This window comes from Lucilia cuprina, chromosome 2 (assembly GCF_022045245.1).
Source record: "Lucilia cuprina isolate Lc7/37 chromosome 2, ASM2204524v1, whole genome shotgun sequence".
Taxonomy (NCBI): Eukaryota; Metazoa; Arthropoda; class Insecta; order Diptera; family Calliphoridae; genus Lucilia; species Lucilia cuprina.
In genome coordinates, this window is record NC_060950.1 from 33165986 (window position 1) to 33191455 (window position 25470).

Consider the following 25470-nt stretch of genomic DNA (forward strand, 5'->3'; position numbering starts at 1 on the left):
TTTGTTTTTTTTTTCACTCGAATAACTTTTATAAATCTCAAATATTTTTTAAAATAACCTCAAATATTATTGTTAAACCGTCCTAAAATAAATATATACAATTTTTTTATCCTTTCCGTAAATCATGTACTTAAATTATAGAATTTTTTATACAAACTAAATTAAACAAATAAATAGAATATATTATTTCTATAAATTATTATAACCTCATGTCAAATGTTTTTTTTTATATACTTTTTTATATATATATTTGTATGTACTATATATATGTATATGAATAATAAAGAAAACAATTTTTGTCTATTTACTATAAAAATCAATTAAGCTAAATAATAAATAAACTTTACAACTAAATTAAAAAAAAATAAAATAAAAAAAAATTATTTTATTCATAATTTCTGCAATAAAAATATCAATGAAATTTGATATTTCTGTTCTAAGAAAGAATTATATGGAATAGTTTGTATAATCCTTTTAGAGCAATCGTGATAAAAATTCATATAAAACTGGAATTAAATATTCAGTACTATTTTTCCGTACACTTTAACAGGACACTTAAAAGTTCTTTTATACCCTACTCCACTATAGTGGGGTTTATGCTAGTGTTTGTTACGCACAAAATATTGGTTCTACATTCTCTATAAAGTATCTCTTTCTGAGTCGATTAAGTGGTCCAAATTTAATTAGAATCGGTCTATAGTTTCTCATCAATAAATTGCTTATATGCTTTGGAATTAAGATAAAGTTCATTACAAAACTTTATATAAAATAAATTATTTTCCAAAAATATATTTATTGTTTAGAGTAACATGCTCGACTCAAGATTCATACTTGTTATTTTAAAATGTGTTATTAAGTAATCTATAGACAGGTCGGTAGATTTGCTAATAGGCAATTTAGTAGAAAAGTTTCGGTTATTACGTGGACTTCTCAATATATTTATCCTTAAACTAGTTAACAGACTAGAATAATTAATATACTAGTCACACATTATCATAGTCTAGTCAAAATAAATTCCATAGTCTTGTCTTTTTAATAGTCCTTCCTTCACCATTTAATATACTAGTCCATAGACTAGTCGTTGGATAATCCATAGAATAGTCCATTATTTAATTAATAGACTTGTCCATATAATAATCTATAGACTAGTCAACAGACTAAACACAATTCCTTAGACCAGACAGCCGACTAATACATAAACTAGTCAGTAGTATAGTTCATAGACTAAGTAGTCGGAGACGAACCGCTACGCTGCTCTAGACTAGTCGCAGTCTTAATAGAGTAGATACTAGACTATTTAAAATAATAGTTCATAGATTAGTCAGTTTAATATATCACAGAAGAGTCACTTACAAATTCCTAGAACATATGCTAGTCAATAGACCAGTATGTAGACTAGTTCATAGACCAGATCATAGATTATTCCATGGATTAGCATATAGATTAGTCTTTAGCGTAGAATATAGACTAATCCATAGATTAGTCCATGGAGTAGCCTATAGATTAGTCTTCAGCGTAAAACATACAGTTTAGTATATGTGCTAACTAATAAACTAAAAGACCATAGACTGGTTAATATCTAGGACAACAGGTTTACCTATATAACAATCCACAGACCACATAGTCTATAGATTAGCTCATAAACAAACCAATTAACTAGTAAATAGGCTAGATCATAAATCACTAGATTATACAACAGAATAGTGAATATGCTTAAGCTAAAAAACATACTAGTCAATATACTAAATCTTAGACCATCATAGATTGGAACAGTTTGTAGAATAATCAAATACTATTCAATTGACTAAACAACCGGCTAATCGATAAACGACTTATATTCCTATCGAGAGATAAGTTAACGTACTAGCCAAAAGACTAGACAATAATTAATTTAATAGATTAGTCAATAAATAAATAAAAGCTGCAAATATATAGTGTATTTAATCCTAAAATAGTAATTAAGTAGAAGCATAAACTTTGCAGTACAAAGGTAAAGAAAAATTGAATAAAATTCCATATTTACGTTAAACTCTTGAAATTATTTGAACTTATTTTTTTTAATTTTTTACACCATTTTATGTTTCAATAAAACATACATCTCAATAAATGTAACACAAGTAAAAAAGTAAATAAACAAATTGTAGTAAATTTATTAGGTTACGGTTATGTGTTTTGTTATTTTTCCTCTTTCAGACATAACATGATATTTTTATTTAAAAAATATTTTGTTTTATAGTTTCATATACTATGTAATTTTTTTTTTTTAAATTACACTTTATTTAAATTTTACAATTTGTTGCATACAGTAGAATAAATATAGTAAATGAAATGAAATAAATAATAAATAAGAGTGTTATATTTGGTCGTGCCGAATCTTATATACCCACCATCAAAACGTGTGCCATTAATTTTAAATAATTTTCGGTATTCATTAAATTCGGGTTTTTTTGATAAAAGTTCTTTCTGTGGGAGATCAATCCACATAAAATTTATTAGGGAGCTTTAGAACTGTATAAAACATGTTCATGTCGAATCTGATAGCTCGTATTTTTAGGATTAATTTCCGATCCTCATAAATTTTGAAGAAAGATTTCGGCATAAAACTCGTTTTTATTAAATTAAATTTTTTATTAAATTTTTACGAAGAGGTTATATGTAATGGGTAAATTATACGCCGATTCTCATAAAATTTGGCCAATAATTCATTGCGTTACTAATATAAAGACAAGAGCAATATACCCTTATCTTTTTTTTATTAAAAGTATATACATAAAATATTAAAATTAAAATAAATAAATAAAATTTACTGGGAATTGCAAAAATAAATAAAAAGAAATATTTTTATGCATACTTAATTTTATTCATTCAGCTTTAATAAGATAAAATTTTAATTTCACTATAATTATTGCTTAATGTAGATTTTTTTTGTGTTCAAAATAAAAGATATTTTTAATATATATTATTTTGAAGGATTGATTAAGGCGTATGAGTAATTTTATAATAATCATACGTACTGGTTTATGTTATGCTGTATATCACACATATCGTTCATGTTGTGTTTGATTTCTATATAATTTTTTATATAACGATTGAGTGTAGCAAATTTTTATGAAATTTCTAATAAAAGTTGTAATAATAAGAATTTAGAGAGTTAAAGTATATAAAGCGTATATTAAAGATTGCAATACCAAACATACTTTTTTTAATCGAACGCCATCTTGTTTTTTTAATCGAACTCTATCGTGCTTTTCACAGACAGACGGAAATAGTTAGGCCATCTTAGAATTTAATACGGACCCAAATTTACACTTTTGTGTGTCTACGACCAATGTTACCAACATAGTGGCAAAAACGGTATATTGTTTTTGCCACTATGTTGGTAACATTGGTCGTATCTTTTTGGATGACGGGTATAAAAAATTATTAACATAAATTATTTAAATTAAAATAAATAAACAAAATTTACTGGGAGTTGCAAAAATTAATAAAAAATATTTATTATATTTTTATTTATTTATTTTTATTTCGTTCAGTTTTAATGTAGATTTTTGGTGTATTTTCAATATAATGTTGAATGATTGATTAAAGTGTATGAGTAATTTTTTAATAATCATACGTACAAGTTCTCAACTATTAATTTATTATTTTGTTGTTTATCACACATATCGTTCATTTAATTGAAGACAAAAGCTCTTGTCTAAAAGCGCGTACATTGATTTAGTATTAATCTTTAAGATTGATTTCATCTCAAAAGTTTAGTTAGATGGATAGAAGAAGACGCAAAACAAATGAAAGGACAGGTGGTAATACATTCTCTGTTAAAGTTGTGCATAGTATAATAAAAACGAAAACACTGGATCCCTACGTATCACTTTTTAGGTCGCTTGGATATAATCGTCCCACGATTTCTTTATTAAACCAAAAAAGTATTAGTCCGCTTATAATGACTTATTGGGTCAAATTATTGTCAATATTTAATCTAAGCATGTGTCACATTATTTGAAAGAAAGGAAAAAAATATATGTATATTGCTAATAACTTCTCTGTTGCATGAGAAAACTATATAAAATTCCACTAGGAGTAGGGTATATTATGGCAGGACATACTCTACTGTATTTTCATACTTATTGTCAGCTTCTTCAAAAAGTTTTTGATCAAATTTAATGACAATATAGTAATTCAAGATAATTGATATGTAATTATAAAACTATTATAATATCAAAATAAATCTAATAGCAAAAATAAAGTAATAAATGATCAGTTAAAAATACTGTCACTACTGACCAGCATTTCATAATTAACAAAAAATGAATATTTGGATTAACATTTTTAATATTCTAATATTATTATTTACACGAAATGTAAAATTAGTAACAACTGCTAGTAAGGTAATTAAAAATGAAGAGAAAATTGTTTTTAATTTTTTGTTAATTTTTTTAAAAATCCAGCGTTCTTTCACTATCGATATAACTTCCTTCCATTCTGATTACAATAAGGAATGTATAAAATTATTTGATTTTAAATTAATCAAATACAAAGGACGCAATGCTTTAAATGGTTCTTTGATCTTAAGTGAAGATGTCAATGAGTTCGATTTATATGTTTCGATAGTGGCACCGAAAAAACATAAACCCTGGACTCTTATCAATACCAGTGTTAATGGTTGTGAGTTTTTGCGTGGGAATAAAAATAAGGCCTTAAACTTTACTTATGTTATATATAATCAAATAAAAGCAACAAATCAATTTCCCAACGAATGTCCAGTGAAAAAGGTATAAATGATTTTGTTTAATAAATATAATTGTTAATTTTTTGTTTACTTAAATATTTAAGGATGTACCAATTGTCGTTAGAAATTTCTATATGACTAGTGAAAATAGTCCACCCTACTTGCCGCCATTTACATTCAAAGCCACTTTAATGGTAAAACAACACGAATTACTTTTATATAAATTGATGTTAAATTTGGTGGTTAAACATAAAAAAATAAATAAATAAAACATAAAAAAATAAACATAAAAAAATAAAGCACAGTGAGACATTTGGCACTTTTAGAAATAAAAAATTAAATGCTTTCCAATTGTCTTGCTTGTTATTACAGTTAACAATAAACATTTCATATACTATAGAAAAATAACTAAAAATATTGCAGAGTTCCTTCAACTCGAAATGTAGGTGCTCAAAGTTGCTACTTTTAAAAATAAAATAATTTTCTTGTAATATTCCTGATGCGGCATATTAATTTTGAATGTGTATATCTTGTTAAATATTTCAGATATTTATATAGTTCCTCCAGTGTATTATAATTTAATACTTTTTTTAGAACTTGCCTCATGACCCTATATCTATTCTGCTGGAGATTTTTAGGAGATGCCTTGGTAATAGGTATTTACCAAAGAGGTGGAGGGAGGTTAGGGATATTTTCAACCCAAGGCCGGTAAGGCAAGCCACTCAAAGCCATAGGATTTTAGACTTATCAGCCTGCCTTCTTTTCTTTTGAAGTCACTTAAGAGACTGATAGATCTACATCTAAGGAACAATATTGATACTCGCCTCATTAGTGGCGCTCAGCATGCCTACCTTAAGTGTAAATCTGTTGAGAGTGCAGTGCATGAGGTGGTAAGTTGTGTTGAGCACGGCTTGAAGAATAAGTATTATACTCTGTTGTATGGGGGCACTGTACTGTGCAGGGTAATGAGGTTGCGGACGAACTAGCTAGATTGTATTCGAACCATGATATAGATGATTAGGAAAGGATGGTAAAACCACCCATTTGTCACTATAATAGGACATCATTAACCAGTGCTGGAATAGTAGATTGGATTGTAAGATATCAAAGGTAGCACCCATACCAAGTTTTGGTAACAGGGCAAGCTGAAATGGGACATCATTAACCAGTGCTGGAATAGTAGATTGGATTGTAAGATATCAAAGGTAGCACCCATACCAAGTTTTAGCAACAGGGAAAGCTGAAATGGCTATGGAATAGGTTCCACGGCAAACTGGGAGAAATTGCGGGACTTAACCCTTGCAACCTACTAGGTTTTGTCAAGGGAATTAGTCACTTCTTTTACTGGGCTATATAGGAGGACATGGATTTTCGTTTTTATTTATTTATGTATCTGTATTTTATTATCTATTCACATATTCTCTTTTCCTATTTGCTTTCATTCTTGTGTTGTTGTAGAGTTTTTGTCTTCTCTGTTTTGAATCTTTACTTCTTGAAGGGAATCACAATTGACCTTATGGTCTCCGAGTGAATATACGCCGTTTTAACGGTGTATTACCCTTCCTAACCCAACCTAACCTAACTCGTTTCAAACAGTATCTAATCGTTGAAAATGTGTTTTAATAGGAAAATGGGTTTTATTTATTTTTGCAATAACTAAGCTACAAATATTTAAATTTTGCATTTTCTTATAAATAAATAGCAATCTGTATAATATTGTCTTTCTAAAAATATATAAAAATTCAAAATCGATTGCAAAAGTTTTGAGATATATGCGACCAAAAATTATATTTTTATTCAATATATACTTGTAAAAAATATGCTTGGCAGCAGTTTTATCGTGCTGATTATTATGAGGAGCATTTGACCAATTGTTTGCTAACGGTAACTAAAATTAGAACACAATATCACTAAGATTTGATTAATGTCGTTCTAAAAGTGCTAAATGCCTCACTGTGCTAAAAGTCTAAAAGTATAAATGACTATTCTTGTGCTATAAGTGAAAACTAAAATTATAGACAAAACGAGTTATTGATAACAATTATATAACCGGTGTCCTTAACCGGTAACACAGGTGTCGAAATCACAACCTCCGACCACAAAATGATAATAGTTAATCATTTTAAACATAAAAGTATATGTGACGAAATTCAAACAGGTTTTTAGGTTTGTGCTGATGTTTGTAACATACAAAAATATTGGTCCTTTACGCACCTTAAAGTATACCAATTGATTTAGAATCATTACTGAGTCGATCTAGCTATATAATTTCTATGGTACCGAAGACGAAGCCTATGATTAACATCAATGTATTATTTCACGTAGCCTCCATACAACTGGACCCTCCGGATAGGGCTTTTAAGTTCATAATAATATTTAATTTACTCGTATGTCGACAAAAAGCTGCACAACCAAGTTCTATACAATCCTTGATGACCCTCATGAACTCTGTAATTATAGGGCCTTATTTGACCCTAGCCCCTATAAAAAGACTCTTTCAAAATTTGACACAAATGTCCACAGATTTATTCAACAATAAATGTCCAGTAAAAACTCGGTAATTGGTTGTACTTCTATGACCACTCACTTTTCAATGACTACTATTTACCGTCTTTATTACATAAAAGTACTTTAGTAATGACTTACATGTAATGTGTTACATGTGTTATTTTCGGCTGATTTCCGAAATTCTATATTTATTTATAATAAAATAATTTTGAATGATTGAATTATTGTTAGTTACCTTTTGCAAATTGATTTCAAATATTTTTCGCTATGTTCGGCTGTTTGCAAAAAAAATCTTTAAAAGTTTCATACTATTCGCGTAATGGAAACAAGTTAAAATGTTTGAAGATGATATTGTATTCGCATTTGGAGTCCTCTTATCATAAAAATTGTCAAAAATTAAATTATAATTTTTGTAGCTTAAAACAGAATGTTAATTAAAAAATATGTTTATATATATTATTCTTAGAAATATTATAAGTTTTGGAACATTTTTGCATTTATACCTACTATCATTAATTTTGTCATTCAGTTTAGCCTTGTCCGTCTGCCTATTGAAAGCACAGTAGGGCCCCGCAAATATTACCTAACTCCCATACATCCGGCATAGGAATAATATAAAAATGTAAAGGAACCTTTAACTATAAAGGCAGTGTCACACGTTCAATATTTATCATGATATTTGCTGTATTGTGATATGTATTGAACGTGCAGCATGTAATATTTTATGGATCGTGTTCCATATGCCACAAAACCCCAATTTTCTGAAATCCAAAATTAGGAGCAATATTTATAACGGATTACGTAGAAGTACTTGTCTCCAATGACATCACCGTGTTAAAATAATGACTTAAAATGATAATGAAGAAGTAGTGAAAAGCGGCTTTTTTAGCTTCTTAACTCATTACTTTTCAATGTCCTCGTCCGACTATGATTACTTACTTATTTTATTTGTAACTTAATACTTAACAGCATTCTGGAAGTGAGTAAATCAAAACCAGCAAAAAAGTGGGGGTGGTCATAATATTACCACCAAAAATCTTTTTAGGGTTAAACACACATTCTCCACACAAAATTCCTACAATAAACACTCAATAACTTTTTTAAACATTTATAAAATTTAAATTCGAATTTCATTACTATACTGGTATTTTGAACTTTGTTAAAGCGATAAGGTCATTTATAAATCGATAACCGATCGACATAATAAAATTCAAACTATTATGTTTTCAAATATTTAAAACAAATAACTGTTATACTTTTTTCTCAATTGACTTTTTAGTGGCTTTTAAATAATACATTTAAAAACTGCCTAATTAAAAACTTGTTTCTGTTTTTTTTTCAGGAAAATCGGTTAAAATGTCAACCAATGAAACGTAAGTATTTCTTATAACCTAATTATTATTAAAAAAAAAAATAAACATATTCAATTATCGCTCATAAACAATTGGTGAAAGATTTCCATTAATCGTACAAACATTAACAATTATTAACAAAATGGTAAATTGAAATAGCAATTATTAGCATGTCATTATAAATTTTTAGTTATAACTATATTTTTGTTTTGTTTCTTGCATGTAGTGTGTGATGTTAAAGCATGATTTAATGTAGTTTTTGTTTAATTAAAAAAGTATATTTTGTCAAAAAAAAGAAGCACAAATCGACATACATATAACCAAACACCTATAAATACACTTACACATACCAACCACACAAATACACATTGATTGAAATATATATATACAATTGCATACAAACATACAGTTATAAGCATTAATTAGTACATCATCTATATCAGCGCCTCATTAATCGAATGCATATTGTTAATTTCCAAATAACCAACTGTTTCCAACTGTCTATATACTCGTACCTTCATAGTTTATTTAGAAATAATGTCTACGTCCAAAAACAAAATTTTCGTAATTTTTGTTTATGTGTATTTATGTTTCGAGCAAATAAAAATTTGATTGTCTATCCTTCCTCTTTGTTAAAAATTGAAAAACTGCTTACATCGAACTAAACTCCAACAAAAATCAAATAAAATCTATTTCATTTGTGTCACATGCGCTCAAAATCAAAAATCAAATCAATCAATATCATTTATACTCATCTAAATTCAGAAAAATTAAATCAAATGAAAAAATAAATAAAAAAATAAGTATCAGTATTTCAAACTCACTGTCACTGTTAAGTCCTAAATTCAGTCTACTAAAACAAACAAACTAGAACTAAATTCAAAACTGCATACAACATGTATAAGCACTAAGCTAATGTGCTAATCTTCCTTTTCTACAACCGTTTTTTTGTTTTTTTCTTTATTATTTATTCCCCAAACAAAATCTACATACTACATGACATGATAATTACGAAATAACAATACAAAACACTATAAATATCAAAATAAATTGATAACATTTTCAAAATAACGGAAACATTTTGAAATATTCATATATACGCTGACAACAAATTTTAACAATCATTATCAGTGGTGACAACCAACAACATGGTCAAAGTGTGGCACTGTTGGAAACTCCTAATGGTGTCACCATCATTGGCAATAAACCATCTAATGGCAATGCTACGTTAACTAACTACAATCATGATCATGAACAAAACGAAGTGGAAAGACGCAATTTGCGCAATAGCGAAAATGAAGATGACTCATTTGAATATGGAACAGATCGTGAGAGTAGTGTTTACAATCCCACCACCATGCCATTACGTTCCGTAATGGCTCAGGCCGGTGGACGTAATTCTCAGAAAAATACCGATGCCGAAAATGCTCACGATCAATCGGATCTCTTGACTAAAGGCAATCAATTAGGCATACCCGAATCACGTTTCTCACGTTGGATACCCAAAGATCAACGTGAAATCTTAGAGAAACAAGCTAAAATAATGGCTGAACGTATGAAACCAAAAACACCAGAACCTAAACGTATTGCTGAAACGCCTGAAGAAACGACAACACCGAAAACACAATCACCAACGATATCGAGAATTAATGCTAATCAAACACCAGCATCAACAACGGCGGGGCAAATGAAACAAAATAATGTACCAACGGAAACGGAAATCTAGTAAAGTATTAATGTTATATGTAATGAAATTATTTAAAAATTATGTAAGTTAAATGATTAACAGTACTTGTTGTAATTTAAATAGTATTGTGAATGAAATATAAAAAATTGCAAATTTATCATAGGTATATAAGGTAAAAAACTAAATAAAAAGCACACAATTGAAAATGGATGAAATTTTTTAGTAATTTTATGGAATTAATAAAGGAGAATAAGTTGAGCTAAAAGTTTTACACGCCATAAACTGGTAATTTTTTTATTCCAAAAGACTACAGTTTCATGATACAATTACAAATTGTCGGCCTCATTCATAGTGAAAAACATACTGCTATATAACCTTTTAACTTTTTTAAGTGCAAATATTCCTAAATTAAAGACCCCCAGCTTCTTAGCAGTTCTTGTTGAGGATATTTTTTAGTATAGCGATCATTTACTACAAGACTGGCATAACCCAAAATTTATTATATTCCCTTGATATACGAATATAAAATCCCTTTTTATATAGTTTTATGTTTCAAATCCGATAATTTGTTTAAAATGCAGCGTAATGTTAAAAATACAATTTTCTTCTTATTTTTAATTTTGAAACAAGTTAAGTCCATGAAATCTTTAACGTCACCAACAGACTGACAGATTGTAGAACGGACGGACATTTGAAATAACAAAGTTTATATAGAATTATTAGGTCTATACCATTTAAACAGGAATATTTAAGTAAATTTGGTATTTCCCTACATTTTCTCTCTTGGGACCTATCCTACCTTTAATAAACCAATTGTTTTTGGACAAACGAATCAACAGATGATATAAATGACAGACATTTATAATGATCCAGTTTATATATTGGTATTTTATACAAAATATTTCTAGCCTACATCTTCTCTTTATAACAATTAATAAATAAATTTAATAAATAAAAAAGTACAAAAACATTAACTCTTACAGACTACAACTTTATTAGCACTATGATGGCAAATTTTCATGTTCATTGACTTCATACTTTGGAAATCCCATTTAACATTAAAAGGGTACTAAAAGGTCTTGTATTAACAGCCAAGAGCCATTGTTTTACCATTCGCGCCAAGTTAACGACGTGGTTACTTTCGTATGATCAAAAGACAGACGGACGGACACTTATAATGATACAGTAAATATACACATTTATGGGATCATTCTTCGATATATTGATGTGTAGATAGAATAATAATATTAATATTTGTTTCTTCAAATAAGAATTTCTCAACACCTCTCAACACTTTCTCTTGCCAAGACTAGGATACTTATACCTTTAAAAGTATCTCGTTTCCAGGCTTGGATGCACGGAAATTTTCCAATTAAAATTACATGTAAATATAATTCATGTTTTAGCTATTACATATTATTGTAATTTAAATAAACAAATTTTTGCAAATTAAAAGAACAAATAATTGTAATTGAATTTTAGCCAATTACATACAATTCAAGTTTATTCTATTACAATTACATGTAATTTGTAAATATTAATACCTAAATTACAAGTAATTATCAAAACATCAATTATATGTAATGTGTAACTGACAATGTAATTAATTACCCCCAAGCATGCTCCTTTCATGCATATTATCATATTTTTAATAAAATAGTCAATTTGTGGAAAATAAAATTACATATATTTAATTTAATATTAAAATAATTAAAATATTTTCAATTGTGTGTTTAAATTAATAGTTTTAAAAACCTTTTTAGCACTGGTTTAAGTTTAATAAAAACGAAAACAAAATGGCGTCATAACAAGACTGCTAAATTAACTGTAATTATCTGTTAAAATGACTACGAAGGCTAATTTAATTACATATGCAGTGTTTTAAAGCAAAGCAATTAAGCGAATTAATGAAATTAAATTAATTTATTAAATGTTAACATATTTTGTAAAAACCAAACAAAGAGAAGGTTAACTCAGCAAAAAAGTTAAACTATTAATTACAAAGAACGACAAAATTTGCAGAACAGTCGAAACCAAATTAGACGTTTCTAAAGGAATTTGAGATATCGTGTCCTAAAATTTGATAAAACGCAATATTTTCACTATTTAAGACGTTATAACAGCGTCAAGACAACTTTATTTCATTCCATTCATTCATTCCATTAGCTGACATCTGAAATGTCTTCTTTCTTCTTCGAGATATCTTCCCCTAAAGCTTAAAAACTCATGGTTTTTAGTATATATATGATTTTTACAAACTGAACTACGCAGATGGTATTGTGCTTTGCAAATAAAGTATAGGATCTAAAATGTTCTAATCGACTTAAAATCAGTTTTTGATTCGACTTAACGATGTCTGTCCGTCCGTCAATTTCAACGGATGCAATATCAGCATTTTTAACAGATTTTAAAGCATAGAAAAATTTGAAAAAATAGGAATGAAGTTGCTATTTGCAAATATAAAGCGAAGTGTAAGAAAAATGTACAATTTTTGTCAATTTATTGTTAAATAAAACTTTGGTTAAAGATATCTCGAAAAAGAACACAATATAACAGATGTTAAGACTTTATTTTAAAGCTGACAAATGGACTTTAATTTTATGTTTACATGCAGTTATAACGTCTCAAAAAAGGCCAAATATTTTTCAAACTTCAGGACACCTCTTCTCACATCTCCCAGATGTGATAGAGAATTCTAAGGCCAAATTCGGATTCAACAGGGAACAGTCATTTAGAAAGGTTTACTTTGGCCTCTGGATTAAACATTTGTAGGCCTGTGTTATTTTTATAATAAAAACGTCTTCCATTAAAAAAATACTTTAACGATTATTTTACTTAAATAAGAAATAACGCATAGGTAATAATAAAAAGTTAAGAAAGTTAAACTGCAGTTCAAATTAGAAAACATAATTTTGAAAATTTACTTAAGCTCGAAGTTTGATATTTAAATAAATTTTTAACAATTTTAAACTTTGTCTTTGACTGCAGTTTAAATGATAGTTTAAATGATTTTAAATTTATTATTATCCACAAAAATGGTTAACCCTCGCTTTGTTTTAAAATATAAGTAAAATTATTTATCTACATATATTTTATTTTATATTTAACTCAAGTGCCTTATTAACACATTTTTTATTTAAAAAAAATATATTTTAATAAATAAGTAAAAATAAAATATTACACAACATACATATCTATGTATGTATAATGTATGAATGCATAAATTTAATCTTTTATTTTATTAACACCATTTGCAAATATAAATTTATTTAAATATTTTATTTTATTTAATATAGATGTAACTTTAACTATACATCAAAATAATTACATATATATTTCTTTTATATTTTTTAAATATTGATTTTATTATATTTATTTTAGTTTTAAAACATTATCAACATATAGTTTTAATTTTAAATATATTTTTCATGTACGAAATTATGAACAACAGTAATTGATTATTTCGTTCTTTTCATAAATTGTTTGTAACAATTTTATATGGAGACTACAATGCTGTTTGTTTTTTTTATATATACAATGCTGACTTTTTAATTAATTTTTTTTATTATTATTAACTTGTTAATATACATATTGTTTTATCCAAGCATAAACAAACAATTCTTTAATTAATTTGTTTTAACCAAGTAGAAGACAAAAGTATTTAATAAATTATTGCATAAAATTTTTTTATCAAAAATATAATTTATGGCAAATAAATTACTCATTACTGTGTAACATTAAATAATATTAATATATGTATGTAAATAAAATATAATTAATTATATTAATTCAACAAAATGGTTAATGATGATATTTTATAGTTGTTTTCCTTTTTTATCTATATTTAATGTCACCCGTTAAAAGTTTAAATAAATATAAATTAGGTTGTTGTTGAAAAAAAAAAAATAATAATTACACTAATCAGAAAAGGTTTTGGGTGAAAGCTCACTGTAATCAGTTGTGTTGTAAATAATTAAGTTTACTATTATTATAATTATTTTTATTTTTTAATTTAATTTTTGAAACTAAATATGCTTTTCCTAATTATTTACGTGAAAATCTATAAAGAAAATATAGCCTATGATATTCTACACCAGTGATAATCTAAAAAAGCCTTATATAGGAATCATTAAATGACCTCTCCTAGCAACTTACACTTTAATATGATCTTAATTACAATATAAAAAATATGTTTAAGACATTTTAAGTCTCAAAAAGACGCCATTTGTAAAGTAACTGCGGATAGTTTTGAATTTTATACATTTAGCTAGACTAACTTTCAGTGTGAACAGCCCACTACCGATGCTGTTGGAGTAAGGCTCCAAGAGAATATGAAGCACGTTGAGTTACTTTTACCGAACCAATATGAAACAGTGGAATAAAGTGTTATTGTATAGAATTATCTACTGACTGTAGGTTATTGTATGGACTGATAAACTAGTCTATAGATTATGTTATACACCATTCTTATACTTCTTCGTAGACTTTTCTTTACACTATTCTGTAGATTATTTTATATACTATTCTGTGTAAATAGCCTGTAGACAAATCTATCACCTTTTTATACATTATTAAATGGAGAATATTATGAAATGGTCTATTTAGTCTATGGACTATTATTGAGATAAAACTTTTAGTCTGTGGACTAAATAATGGAGTAGTCAGCATATGTATTAGTCTATATATTATTATATGGACAATTATTTGGATCGGCCTATGTAGTGGTCTATAGAATATTCTATGGATAATTCCCATCCGGGAACGAGTTGTGTAAGGGTGACTTACCAAGCGAATATACCACTAGGATTTTTACATATGATTCAAGAATTAACTTTTTTACAGAAGACACTTGAACTAATAGCTGTAGACTTTTCAGCATGAAATATTTGTGGTACTGTTATTATGTATTATACAATATTATCTCAATATTTGTGACAACATTGATTTTTTTTCGATATCCATGTGGCACTTCTTTCGCTAAACTCTTACAATAATACTTTCCTATTAGGTAGACAATTCAGGAAAGATCTGTCAAGGTTGGGTCGCCAGTATAACATTACTGCACATAAATACTATTATGGAAAAGAACAGGCAGTTGATCTAGTCAGAACGGAATTTGCTCTAGACATATTTGACTCCATTTGTTTTTATCAAAACCTGAAAATATATGGAATAATCTTGTCAAATGAAACTTGGCCTTTCATGTTATTGTAGTCTTTCTTCAATGAGAAACGCACATGACAACTCTAACCCGAAATATATGGGATATATCAAGGGCTCTTCTTCAATGAATAATGTCGCAGACAATATCTTCCATGTTCTTTGTTTTCTCTCTGATTACTTTGTCTTAGACGCTGAAGGAAACAGGTTTCTTGGCAATTTCTTTGTATATAAACTTGGTGAGATATCTAGGTCAAGACTTAATGACATCCTGAGATTTCTTTCGGACTATAGGCTGGATCTAATAATTTATTTTTAAGTGAATCTAATGTCAGTTCTGCTGCAAGTTGCTAAAATGAAATTAAAGATATAAAATAAAGGCCTGACATCTGATATGTCTTCTCTTTTTAGTAAATTCATGGTTTTTACCAGTGTTAGAAAAACTACGTTTGCTACCAACTATTATATTATTGCTTTAACTACTACTCCAAGCGATTGTCTGAAATTGTAGCAGTAGCATTTGTTTTGTTTTATAATCATAAGTTTCTAAAGCTATTGCTACTTATAAAAAAGTAAATCTCAAATAGTAATAAATCGGTAGCAGTAGAAATAGTTTTAAATAACACATTTATTACAAAAATATACATAATTTTATTGCTACTTTGAAAAGTAGCAATAGCAATATTTGCTACTAGTTGATCGTTCTATTGCTACACAAATACTTGAGGTAGCAATAGATTAAAATCAAAAACTTTGACAACAAAAAATAATCTAACAAATAAACATATCACAACGGGAAAAGGTTTAGTATAGGGGCCTTACTAAAGGCATTATTCTATGGATACATGTACATCCAGCCGATCTTCCATTAAATGTTTTTTAGAAGATTTCCTGTCGAAGGGTTTCTAAAATGTCCTTATAAGAAATTACATTCATACATTAGAACTTATAAAAATTGTATAAATTTTCACACAAAATTTGATACATAATCCTTTGATAAATGTATATGAACCCTTTTAGTAGTTGAAATAGCGTCCTCCTAGAATATTTTTTGAGAAAAGACTACGAAGAATTAATATCGCATCTTTATAATATGTAAATATGTCTTTCCCCGCAGTTTGTGCCTTTTTTCTGAATGACGTATTTTTTTATTTTTTTTTTTTTTTTTTTTGTATTTTTAAGGTAACATTGCTGCCAAAATTTAAGTAACATTGCTACCTAAAACTGCTGTCTATTTTAACTTCAAGAAAATATTTACTTCTACTATTTGAAGTACTCAACAGCTACATTAAAATATTTTAATACCAACGACTATCAATATTTTTATTTTTTAGTAAATGATTTGCTAGTATTTTTAACTACAGAAGTAGTTATATTTCTTTACTACAGCTACTTGTAATCTAGTTATAAAGCTAAAGTGAAATAATCTCGAAAAAGAAAGAAGATATATCCGATTATAAACCTTAATTTTAAATGCGACAGAACAAACTTTCATTTGGTATACAACATTTTATGAATATGTTTAACATGTCGTAAAGTGTTTTCGTACTGCGAACTTTCAATCTTGATAGAGATTTTATATCAGAGGTTTCTAATTTATTTAAAGAGTGGGAAAAGTTCAGGACGATTTTATTTATTTTAGCTATTAATTTAACTTATCACACAATAATTGCAAAATTTTCGTTCGGTAGTGTAATTTTAATTCCATTTATTTAGAATTATAAAAAATTTATTAATTTCCATTTTCATTCAATCTAAATGACAAAGATATATTTCCAATACTGCCCCTAAAAAAGATCCTCACTACATTAAACGTTTTCACAGGCATAAAACCACAACACATATATTTTAAAATTAACCGTTAAAAAAATTTCATACGGTAAAAAATTTTATTATAAAATACTACAAACATGCCCTACCACAATCACTTCTGCACTAACGGATTAAACACACTTTAACACTAATGAAATTCTGGCAAAAATTGTTCACTCATAGTGAAAAAAATTAAAAAAAAAATCATTACATTAAGCTTAAAAAAATATTAGTGCAGTAGTTTCTATGTAAACACAAATAAATAAATAAACTGAATATTTTAAATCTATTTGTTTTTGTTTATTGAAACACTATGGGTCACAGAAAGATACAGACACATACATGGTGTAATTAAAAAGATATTATTGCACCGAAAATCGAAAAACAAACAAACAAAATTAAAATTTTAATTAAAAAAATTTATATGCGAGAGTTGTGTCATAAGTTTTATAAGTAATTATAATACTGTTTAATAAATGTATAATTTCTTATTTTTTTTTGATGTGTTTTTGACTATTTTAAATAATACCTTGAAACATCAATTTGTTATTACTAGAAGAATTATTGTTTATTTAAGGGAATTAAACAAATAAAAGTATAATGTTGCTTTTGGACGTAATCAATACAATAACTTAATTTAAGTCGGGCTTTTAAAGAAATAAACTTTTTAAACCCATTGTGCAACAACCCTCGTAAATGCAATTAAATTATTTAATTGCATAGAAATAAATCTATAATTTTTTATATATTTACAAATTTACAACACTAAAACTATTGTATTTTTACTAACACACACATACTACCACTATTTTATTATTATTACTATATTATTACGTACATACATAAATGGTAATTGTTGTGAGTTGTTTTATTTTTTTATACTATTTTCTTATTTGTACTTTAATTTAAACAATTTTATTTTTGTTAACTTCTTGTAAACAAATAAAACCAATTGAAAACATACTTTAACTAAAACCAATTCAATACATACATATAAATTTGTAAAAAACCAATAAACAAAACAAAATATACAATAAAACAAACCAAACAAATATATAAAACAAATACAAATAAAAAAAAACAATTCATCACTTACACCTGAATCATCTTGATTTTCTAATAAATAAAAAACTCCCTCCTTCACTTCACTTCACAATCATACGTACCACCACCACCACAACTTCAACCATCATCACCATCGCCAACCGTTCGTCGTCAACGTCGTCCATCATGCAGTAGTGACACTGAAAGTGCTGACGTTAAGGCAACATCGACAGCAACAACTGCAACCACAGCCGCTGTATCGGAATTGGATGCAAATGCCCCAGTGAATAATGAAAATGCCACCAACAATGCTGACAATAAAAAGTCAAAACGTTTACCCTCATTTGCAGCCATCTTTAAACGTATGAATGAAAGAGATACTTCAAACAAACGAAAGAACTACGAACAGGAAGTCAACAATGAAGGTGAAGGTTTAACACCGACAAATACAACAACAGCAGCAGGAACAACAACAGAAGCTAATGAACAATTGGCAACTGATGGTAACACCAATATAAACACTGATGGCAATGACAATCAACCCAAGGTACGATTATTGTTTTATTTTATTTTTTTTAATTTTTTTTATCATGTTTTGTTTTGTTTCCTTTTAGTTTTTTTTAATATTTTCTAAAGCAACAACGAAATCAATTGTTAATTGTTGATAGGGGACGTTTTTTCACTGTATTTTATAGTTTAAGGAACAGGGAACAAGTATTTTTCATTTCCTTATGATAACTAGTCATAGTAAAAGTTATAAATTAAGCAAAAATATAACATTAGCCTTGTCGAATGTTATATACCCTTCAATAAATGTATTTACAAATAACTTTTACCCACTCCATAATTACTTTAGCAATAATAAAACAAAAACGTTAGAGTACTATATTCGGCTGTACCGACTCTTAAATACCCCTTTATTTCAACGCCGATATTTTTAATGATCTAAATTTGAAACGATGTTGATAATATTGTAGATTATGTAGGAGCCATAAGTAATAATATTAATATATGAGTTTAAGAGATTGTCGAAACGGGATTTTATATTAAAGCTATGAGCAATTGCGGGCCTATCCGGAAAAAATTTCGCAGAGTGATTAATATATAGAAAAAACCCTTTATCATAATAGCTTAATTTATCAATGAAATATGAGAGTTCAAATTAATTTCGGAAGTGGAAATATTATGGGTCCTATGACCAATAACAAATTGTAAAAATTGCTTATATGTATCCTGGCATACTATATCAGTACTAATCTCTAACATATGGAGACTTTCTTAATCGTTCACACAATCCATCACATCAGTTCCATTCTCATGATCATAAAGATTAATCTACGGGATGACAGGCAACCATTGAATACTAGCCTGACAATTCCCTAGCATAAGCCAAGCAGTAGGCTGTACTAATTTATAGGACCGGCAAGACTGAGGTATTGGAGACACCTCTTTTCCCGGGATTGCAATAACACCAAGGTGGAGGCTTCACCAAGGTAACATGCCCCCGGGGGACGCAGACAGACGGAGAGACAAATGGATTTACCTGCAATTAATTCATGCCAATCCGCTTTCTTGTCTATTTCAATCAATTGTTATCTATCTGCCACTTCAAATAAATTAATTAAGAAGTATTTCTACATAAAATTCTCCAAAAGGCTGTTTCTCGGGATACTCTATTGTTCATTCTTCTTAATACGTAAATTATAACATCTGATACCCTTGTATTCGTAAATATTTTAAAATATTTTTAGGATGCAATCTCTGATGTTCTGTAATTCTAATAGTCGGTTCCCTTTTGTTTACTTGGAAACTCGAGGAAAATTTTGTTATTATAACTGTGTTTAAACCGCCTGTTTAAAGTTTTAAATTTTTTGAGAATACAATCTCGGATAATTATATAATTCCTGAGATTGAATCATAGCTGTAAAATTTCGATTACGATTAATAATCAATTAAATTATTTTTCAAAAATAATCGTAATGATTATTTAATTTTCTGGTATAAAATTTCTGATTATTAATTGATTACGATTAAAATTAATCTAAAAATAATCAGGATTAATTAAAATTAATGAAAATAATCAAAAATAATCAGAATTAATCAAATAATTAATTTGATTATTTTCAAGGAGTAATTTTGATTATTTTTGATTAATTTCAAAATATTTGGTACAATTCTCTATATTTTTACATTACGTGTAATGAAAAACTGTTTTTCTTTCATTGAAAATAAAATATTTATCAAGTTTATTTGGATTGAAAATCTTGATCTCAGTACAAGATATTAAAAAAATTACTGCAATCTTTTCGAAATGGGTCTCAAAAATACGTAATTTTTAGCGGATTGCCGGAAAAATAATTTTCTTAGAGCTTTTTTTGGGAGTAAATTATACTAAATATATGGAAAATAATCAAAATTAATCCTTAATCAAATAATTTTTGATTAATTTAGATTTTTTTTATTATTTTCATTAATTCCAATTAATCACTGATTAGTTTTAGATTATTTTTAATCGTAATCAACAATTAATTAAAAAAATTAAAAATAATCGTTAATTAATCATTAATTTTACCTATTTAATAAAAATAATCTAATTAATAATGATTACGATTATTAATCATTATTTTACAGCTATGGATTGAATATACATATAACAGACACTAAACCTTTATTTTAAAATCGACAAGGTGGACTTTCAAATAACATTTATAAATAAAGGTACCTCAGCGTTATTATAATATCTCATCGCATTTTTCAAATTTTAATGACAAGATATTGTAAAAATGTAATATACTTAATGGAAAAATTTTGAGTTTCGCAATTCTATAGATCCTGTTTCATTTTCCAGACTATTAAATGTTTTCAGGTTTTATTTTGCGAATCTCCCTTATTTGAAGCTAGTTATTTAACTTAGGTCTAGGATCGCGGCTTGTATAGTTGGACTCTGTTTATTTAAATATATTGATACTCAGATCGAATAATTATTTTTATACGTTGTTTTATTGCATGTTTTTAACATTTTGTTAAACAGGTCCAAAGAATTAACGATATATTCAGTTTTGTTAAGGATGTACAAAAAATACAATACAGTTTTTCAGTTTAAATGAAAATGTACCAGATCAATTTCAGAAAAGTTTACTATTCATTACAAGTACTGCATAAAACAAGAAATAACGTTTACCCTTACACAATAAAAGATTTCACATGGTTTTTTCTTCTATTTATTGTTTTGTCAGAAAAATATTTACTTTTTTCTCTAGTTTTGTTCACACCATTGGGATTTAATTTGAACTCAAATCATTTTATTATTTTTTTCCTTTATCATCCGCTTCCTGCGGTTTCCCTTATTTTGCTTTTTACTTTTTTTCTATATTTACAGTAATAAAGTTTATCTAGTTAGTTTTTTTATTTTGCATAATTTTTCCGATTGGTGTAATTTTATATGTGTTGATGTTGATGTTGATTTTATTTTGTTGTTATTTTACCTATTTTTGTTTTTGGAAAATATTTAAATTAGATTTCAATTTGTTTATTTGAAATAATAGTTGTGAGAATACAATTGAAATTATATCGTAATGAAATATCTTTTCTGTATGCATGTATTTTTCTTTTCAAATATATTTTACAAATTAAATAACAACAAATAAAAAACCACTCAATAAAAGGTTATAATATGGCAAACATCAACACCTGAATGGAAATTCAAATAAATTCAATTGAATATAATCAAGGTACATTTTAAAAGATTAGAAAATAATTATAATAATTGTTATAGAAATTTAATATCTGTATATGGATGTACAATGTATATGTATGTACATATTATATACATATGTATGTATGTAAATATTTAATTTATATGCAAATATTTGTAAGTATACATATATAAATTGTATAAGTTTGTATGTTAAACATAATACTGAAATGGATGATTATTGTAAATAATATGAATAAATTATAGACTTTTTTCTTGTATACGAGCAGATTAAAGTTATATTAAATTTACAGATTTGTGATATTTATTTGCATTAATATGGAAGCAAATTATATTAACAATTGTTGGAAGATTTTAAATTATTAATATATAACTGATTTAAAATTTAATCTGGATGTTATTAAGGCCACCTTAATTTTGAAATTATTCAATATTACATTTCAAACATTTAAGTTTACTTTTATTCTTAGGTTTGACATTTAGAACTTAATTAAGTGTAATCAGATTTTACCAAATCTTTATGTAGTCTTTTAAATATTTACATTGCTTGCATACCAATCGGACAATCTAATTAAATGGAATATGTTTAAAAGCAAATGAGCTTATTGTAGAATAAAAGAAAATCTTTAAAAATTTAGAATTAAATAAAATTATTAGCTTTAATCTGGTGTAGAGAGAATGAAAATTGATTTATTAACATTTATCTCTAATTATGACAAATTTATTGAAAATTTTCGATAATATTTTTTTCTGGAAAATTTTCTTTTGATACAATATTTTTGAAAAATTTTTCTTAAATAATTTTATTTGTAGCAAATTTTCTATAAATAATTTCTTTTTTTTTAAATTCCATATTATCAAAAAAAATTTACTTTTTAATAGAAAATGTTCAAAAAAATTTCAATTTGAATAAAATTGTTGTAAAACTTTCTATTTGAAAGAAAATTTACGATAAAATTTCTATTTAAAAAAATTAACGAAAAATTTTCACTTTTAATAAAAATAAAATTAGTTGTTTAATATAATATTTTAAATATATTTTCTCTTTTAATAAAAATGTTCGATAATTTTTTATTTTTAATGTAAATTTTCTCTTCCGATTAAAAATGTTAATAATTTTTTGCTTTTTTAATTTGTTTTCTGTAGAAAAAATTTAAATAAATTTGCTTGCTATAAGAAGATTTTTAAAATTAATATTCTGTTAGAAGGTTTCTAATAAATTTTCCTTTTTTAGAAAATTTTCATCATTGCAAATTTCTGATAAAGTTTTTATAGAAAATATTTTATTCTATAGAAAAAATTTTCAATAAATTCTCTTTCTATATGAAAATTTTTAATACATTCTTTTATATAGACAACTTCACCAAATTTTCCTTTTATAGAAAAAAATTTTCTTTTCAGAAAATTTTACAAAAGTTTTGAAAATGTATTTTTATATACAATTAAAATATATATAAAATATTTATCAATCTTTCTATAGGAAAATTATCAATGAAATGAATGAATGTTCTTTTTCTTTCTCAATAAATTTTCTTTTTATAAAAAATTGTTATTGCATTTTCTTTTCAATGAAAAATTTCAATATATTCTCTTAAATTTCAAAAACTATTCTTTCTATAAAAAATTTTTTAATAAATTTTCATGTTATAGAAAATTTCCATAAAATATGAATATTAATATAATCATCCATTTTCTTGCAAACAGCAATTTCTTACATTATTTTTTTAATATTGTTTTTTTATTTCATATTTATTTAAATTTTCATTACAGGAAGACAAACAACTCGTCTATGCAGAACTTGTACTAAAACCCGCCGAAAACAATGAACCTTTACCAGCAAAAAGTTCAACCGAATATGCGGAAATAGTTTATGTGAAAAAGGACGAAAATCCCAAATAAAATTAAATAAATTTTTACAGCAAAAATAGAAAAAACATTTAAAATAAATGTTTTTAAATTTAATAAAATATTAAAAAAAAATAATTAAAAAAGAGTTAATTAAAAAGCATTTAAAGATATAAAGCAGTTTTTAAAACTAAATGTAAACTAAATAAAAAACAATTAATATAAATTAAAAATCTCGCATTTTTTAAAAAAGATTATAAAAGTATAAAAATAATAAAGTTTTCATGTAGAAAAAAAGCACAACCAGAAAAATAAACACAAAATAATTAAAATCAAAACAAATTATTTCATAAAATAAAAAACGTTTATCATCACATCATAAAAATAAAACAAAAATTATTTATTACTTGTATCTTTATTTTATAAATAAAATGAAAAGTTAAAAAATTAAACAAAGCCATAACATGCAAAACAAAACAAAATACAATTAACATTCATAATAAAAAAAATAAAAATTTCATGTATTAAAAACATAATATAATGTTTTTTCGCTATAAATAAGAGATTTAAACTAATTGAAATAAATTTTTGTCTCTCATAACATAAGTGAATAAAAATTACAAATAAATTTATAAAAATAAATTAAAATAACAAAAGGTTTTATTTAGGATATGTAATATTTATATATATTTTAACTATAATAAAAATTTTTTAATCTTTTTTAAAACTAGTATTAATGACACAGTAATACATACAATTTATTACATTTTTTGTTTCAACGTACAACCATCAGTTTTTCTTAAGATTTACATATTTTTTCCATCCATTTAATTATTTTATTATGCAAATAATAATTTTAAATATATACGTATTGTTTAATATTCATGATGTATTATTAATATTAACTGTAAGTTTAAGAGTTTTGTAAATTAATAAAATTTTTTGTACAAAACATTTTTTTGCTAAAAATAAACGTTTTTTTTTGTAATAAATAAAATCAAAAAAAAATTAAGATTAAATAAAATTACATATTTTTGTTTTCTTTAAAATTTATAGTGTAATTCGTAAGTATAAAATCATATTAATATTATATGAAAACTATGTAAAATAATGAACCGATTCTTTCGACATCGCTCAATTGATTCAGAAAATGATTGAGAGCAGTTTCCAACATAATACAATATACCTTATCTTCCTAAGACGGCTTAGGTAATAAATATAAAACAAATTACTCAACCATAGATTACCCAGCAAAAATAAAATAAAGTACTTCACAAAGAATAACATTTATCACCACTTCAAAAGTAGTACTAAGTAATTGAATTTGTTTACATTCTGTGGAAGTAAGTTTAATGACTTCCGAAGAACAATGCAATGCTAAAGACATATTTTTATACCCACCATCAAAAAAGATGGTGGTATATTGATTTCGTCATTCCATTTGTAACACATCGAAATATTGGTCATAGACCTACAAAAGTATACATTTTGAGTCCGTGTTGAAAACACGATTGAGTCCGAAGGAAAAAAACTAGAGGGTTGGAATTTCACATAATTATTTCTTATATATAATTTTGGTTTGGTATTGAAAATGGGCAATATCGGTCCACGTTTCTGG

The 25470-nt window shown here is 26.1% G+C and overlaps 1 protein-coding gene across 4 annotated transcripts in view; it reads left to right on the plus strand.

Annotated features, from left to right (window-relative positions):
* LOC111691206 (fasciclin-3) overlaps positions 1–23958 on the plus strand; it is a 186307-nt gene extending 162349 nt beyond the window's left edge. The window contains exons 5-8 of one of the 4 annotated variants that reach the window (XM_046956464.1): positions 8580–8610; positions 18485–18839; positions 21958–22023; positions 23778–23844. In XM_046956464.1, the coding sequence (XP_046812420.1) occupies positions 8580–8610; positions 18485–18839; positions 21958–22002 (431 nt within the window). In that variant the 3' untranslated portion in view covers positions 22003–22023; positions 23778–23844. Of the gene's footprint in view, positions 1–8579; positions 8611–9720; positions 11930–18484; positions 18840–21957; positions 22024–23777 lie in introns of those variants that run through there. The other 3 variants (XM_023453858.2, XM_023453860.2, XM_046956465.1) reach the window with 3 other exon arrangements.
* The last annotated feature ends 1512 nt before the right edge of the window (positions 23959–25470 follow it).